General features: G+C 57.0%; 1 protein-coding gene across 1 annotated transcript in view; it reads left to right on the plus strand.

Annotated features, from left to right (window-relative positions):
• The window catches only part of SLC2A11 (solute carrier family 2 member 11), a 37,262-nt gene that overhangs the window by 1,962 nt on the left and 32,523 nt on the right, over nt 1–2,777 (plus strand). The window contains exon 2 of the mRNA XM_007958779.1: nt 228–326. Coding sequence (XP_007956970.1) covers nt 228–326 — 99 coding nt within the window. The remainder of the gene's footprint in view (nt 1–227; nt 327–2,777) is intronic.

A 2,777-nucleotide genomic window follows, 5' to 3' on the forward strand; every position in this document is an offset into this window, starting at 1 on the left:
AGGCTCAGGGGGTGGAGCTCTAGGCTCAGGGCAGAGGTCTGGATTCTGCTGTATGCCAGGTATTATTACCTGGGTAACTCCTCCCCTTTGGGCTTGTTTCCTCATCTGGGAAGGGGAGAAGTCATTTCCTGGTTCCAAGAAATTGCACTGCTGTGCACTGTGCTTTCCAGACGGAGAAGGGCAGTGGACGATGTCGTCGGTCACTCCGTGTCCCCCTCTCCCCTCAGGTTCAGGGCAGGGTCCTGCTGCTGACCATCTGTGCAGCCGGCATTGGAGGGACTTTTCAGTTTGGCTACAACCTCTCCATCATCAACGCCCCGACCTTGGTAGGTACCCTCCATGCCCACTGTCACCGGCTGAGTGGGGACTGACAGCTGCCCACTGCAGGGCTGCAGCCAAGCGTCCACTCGGGGGCACTTTGTCCCCCAAGTCCTCCTCCACCGGGGCAGCTAGCAGGTTCCAGGCAGGCTGTGTATCCTTTGCAACCCCTCATGTCCTTTGTCCTCGATTTCAGCAATGACTCTGCCACCCACCCAGGAACCTGGGGGTGGTCTTGATTCTTCCCCACTTACAGCAGATACCACAGCCTTTCTAACTGCCTCAGGAATTCAGCCGTTTCCGGCACTGTCTCTGCCCTAGCCCTCCTTCAGGCCCCATCTGACCAGTGGCTCCCTGCCCCCCACTTCTCCCCTCCTAAGTCCCCTCCATCTGAGCCAGCCACTCCTCTGCTCAGAGACAGGGGCTCCCCAGTACCTGGAGGACTATAGACAGACTCACTCACCTGAGTTCCAGGCCTCCTGGGATCACCTGTCCACCTGTCTCCCACCTTCACGCCCCAACCCTGCTACCCAGGCAGGTTAAGTGCAGTTCCACAGACACTCAAGACTCCATCCTTCCACTAAGCCATGGCAAGCTCCCTTGGCCCCACCTGCAGAAGCTCTTCATAAACCAGAAAACCAAACCCACTGCCATCAAGTCAGTTCCGACTTGTGAAGCCTTCCTTGAGCCTTCCTCTAGCAAATGGGAGTATCTGTACTGCAGCTGTGGGGTGGCCACCATCCCTGCAGGTCGTGTGTGGGTTAGTTTGCCCCGTCTCTGCTGCCGAGGTCTCTCGGTGGCTGAGTCATCTTGGGCCCCCTGGCACTAGCCTGGCCAGTGTACAGTGAGTGCCTGTGGAAGCATTCCTCTTTGGTCACAATGGTACAAAACGACCAGAACTGGCTTCTGTCGGAGACATGTGCCTGTCGCTAGCTGGGGTGGATGTTTGGGCAGAGCTGCAGGAATCAGGCCCCAGGACAGGACAGGTGACTCTCCCCCCATCTCACCCCATCCTCTACCCAGTGGGCAAATGAGTTGCTGTCCCCAAGTTCATTTCCTGCCAGCTGAGTGCCCCAAACAAGTCTTCCCTGTTAGCTCCCACTGAAAACTCAGGGAAGAATCTGATTGGCTGCTTTAGATCACATGCCCACCCCTAGACCAACCGTGGCCAGAGGATGGAGTCTAACGATTGGCCAGGTCTGGGTCAGGTGACCACTGGGTCCGTGGTCATTGCAAGTGGGAGAGAATGTCCCCTAAAGGGAAGTGTACCAGCGGAAGATGGGGGGTGGGAGTGTGTGCGGGGCAGAAACTGTAGTCTCCACCCAGCCCCTGAAAAAGGATGAAAGGAAGGGATTCAGAAAGGGCGGTCCAGGCTGGCGGCGCGCATCTGTTTATTCATCCTTTGAACAAGTGCTCCGGTGACCGCTTAGTGCAGACCCACAGGCTGGAGAGAGTCCTTGGCGGTAGGGCACCCTCAGGCCGGGCCTCCCCTGCACCATCCCAGCCCACATACACACATTGCACACACACACGCACACACACCACCCTCAGGGCAGGCCTCCCCTGGCCCATCCCAGCCTCTGCACATAGGCCTTTCTTGAGTCACTTTTGTGGGTTCCACCCAAGGTTGTGTATGTGGGCTGGTCCCAGAGTGGCCTGCTGGGCGCTGGGCTGTCAGGTGATGCCCAAGCTGCCATGAACAGGGTGTGGTAGTGATGTTGTGTGTCAGCTTGGCTGGGCCTGGCTGAGTGGCTGGGCAGCTGGTGATAGTTATTCCCCATGATGAGACTGGCAGTCAACTAGCACAAGCAGCTGAGTAGCTGCCTTTAGGTATGTGGTCTGTTTCCTGTATATAAGGAGAAGTTTTGAGAATGGTTTCTAGCCTATGGCAAGCTTGGACCCTGCATGTAGCTGTGTCGTTGCTCAGTAGCCTGCTATGCTCTGCCGACCTTGGGACTTACAGTGGACTTAAGTTAATGGCCTGCCCTGTGGTTTGGTAACATCGGGACTGTGCCTTTTGACTTGTCAACCTTGGGGCTTCTCAGCCTTGGCAGCTAGCATCTGTCTGAGTGAAGAAACGCCTCCCGCTCCAGCCGGAGGCTGGAGGCAGAGCTGGACCCCAAGGTGGAGGGGCTTTCACCCAGCCCCTAGAGGCCGGCACTTTGAACTTGGACTTAAAGCCTCCAACTGTAAGAATAAACTCCTGTGTGTTAAGGCTGTCCCATCTGTGGTACATTCCTGTCAGAGCGGCACCAGGGAGGCAGGGCACACGGAGAACCACCGACAGTGGAAGCCACTGCCCTTCCTCACACCTTGTTGGGAGGCCCGAGACCATCCAACACGGACATGTCCTCTCTGACCAAGGGGAGGGTCCTGGTGTTCCCCTGAAACTGTTCCACTTGTTACAGGAGGGGGCCCTGGGAAACCCAAATGGGGTCTTGTCTTCTGGTGAGAAAGAA

Source organism: Orycteropus afer, unplaced genomic scaffold (assembly GCF_000298275.1).
Source record: "Orycteropus afer afer isolate SDZICR_OR568_19922 unplaced genomic scaffold, OryAfe1.0 scaffold01129, whole genome shotgun sequence".
NCBI classification, from domain to species: Eukaryota; Metazoa; Chordata; class Mammalia; order Tubulidentata; family Orycteropodidae; genus Orycteropus; species Orycteropus afer.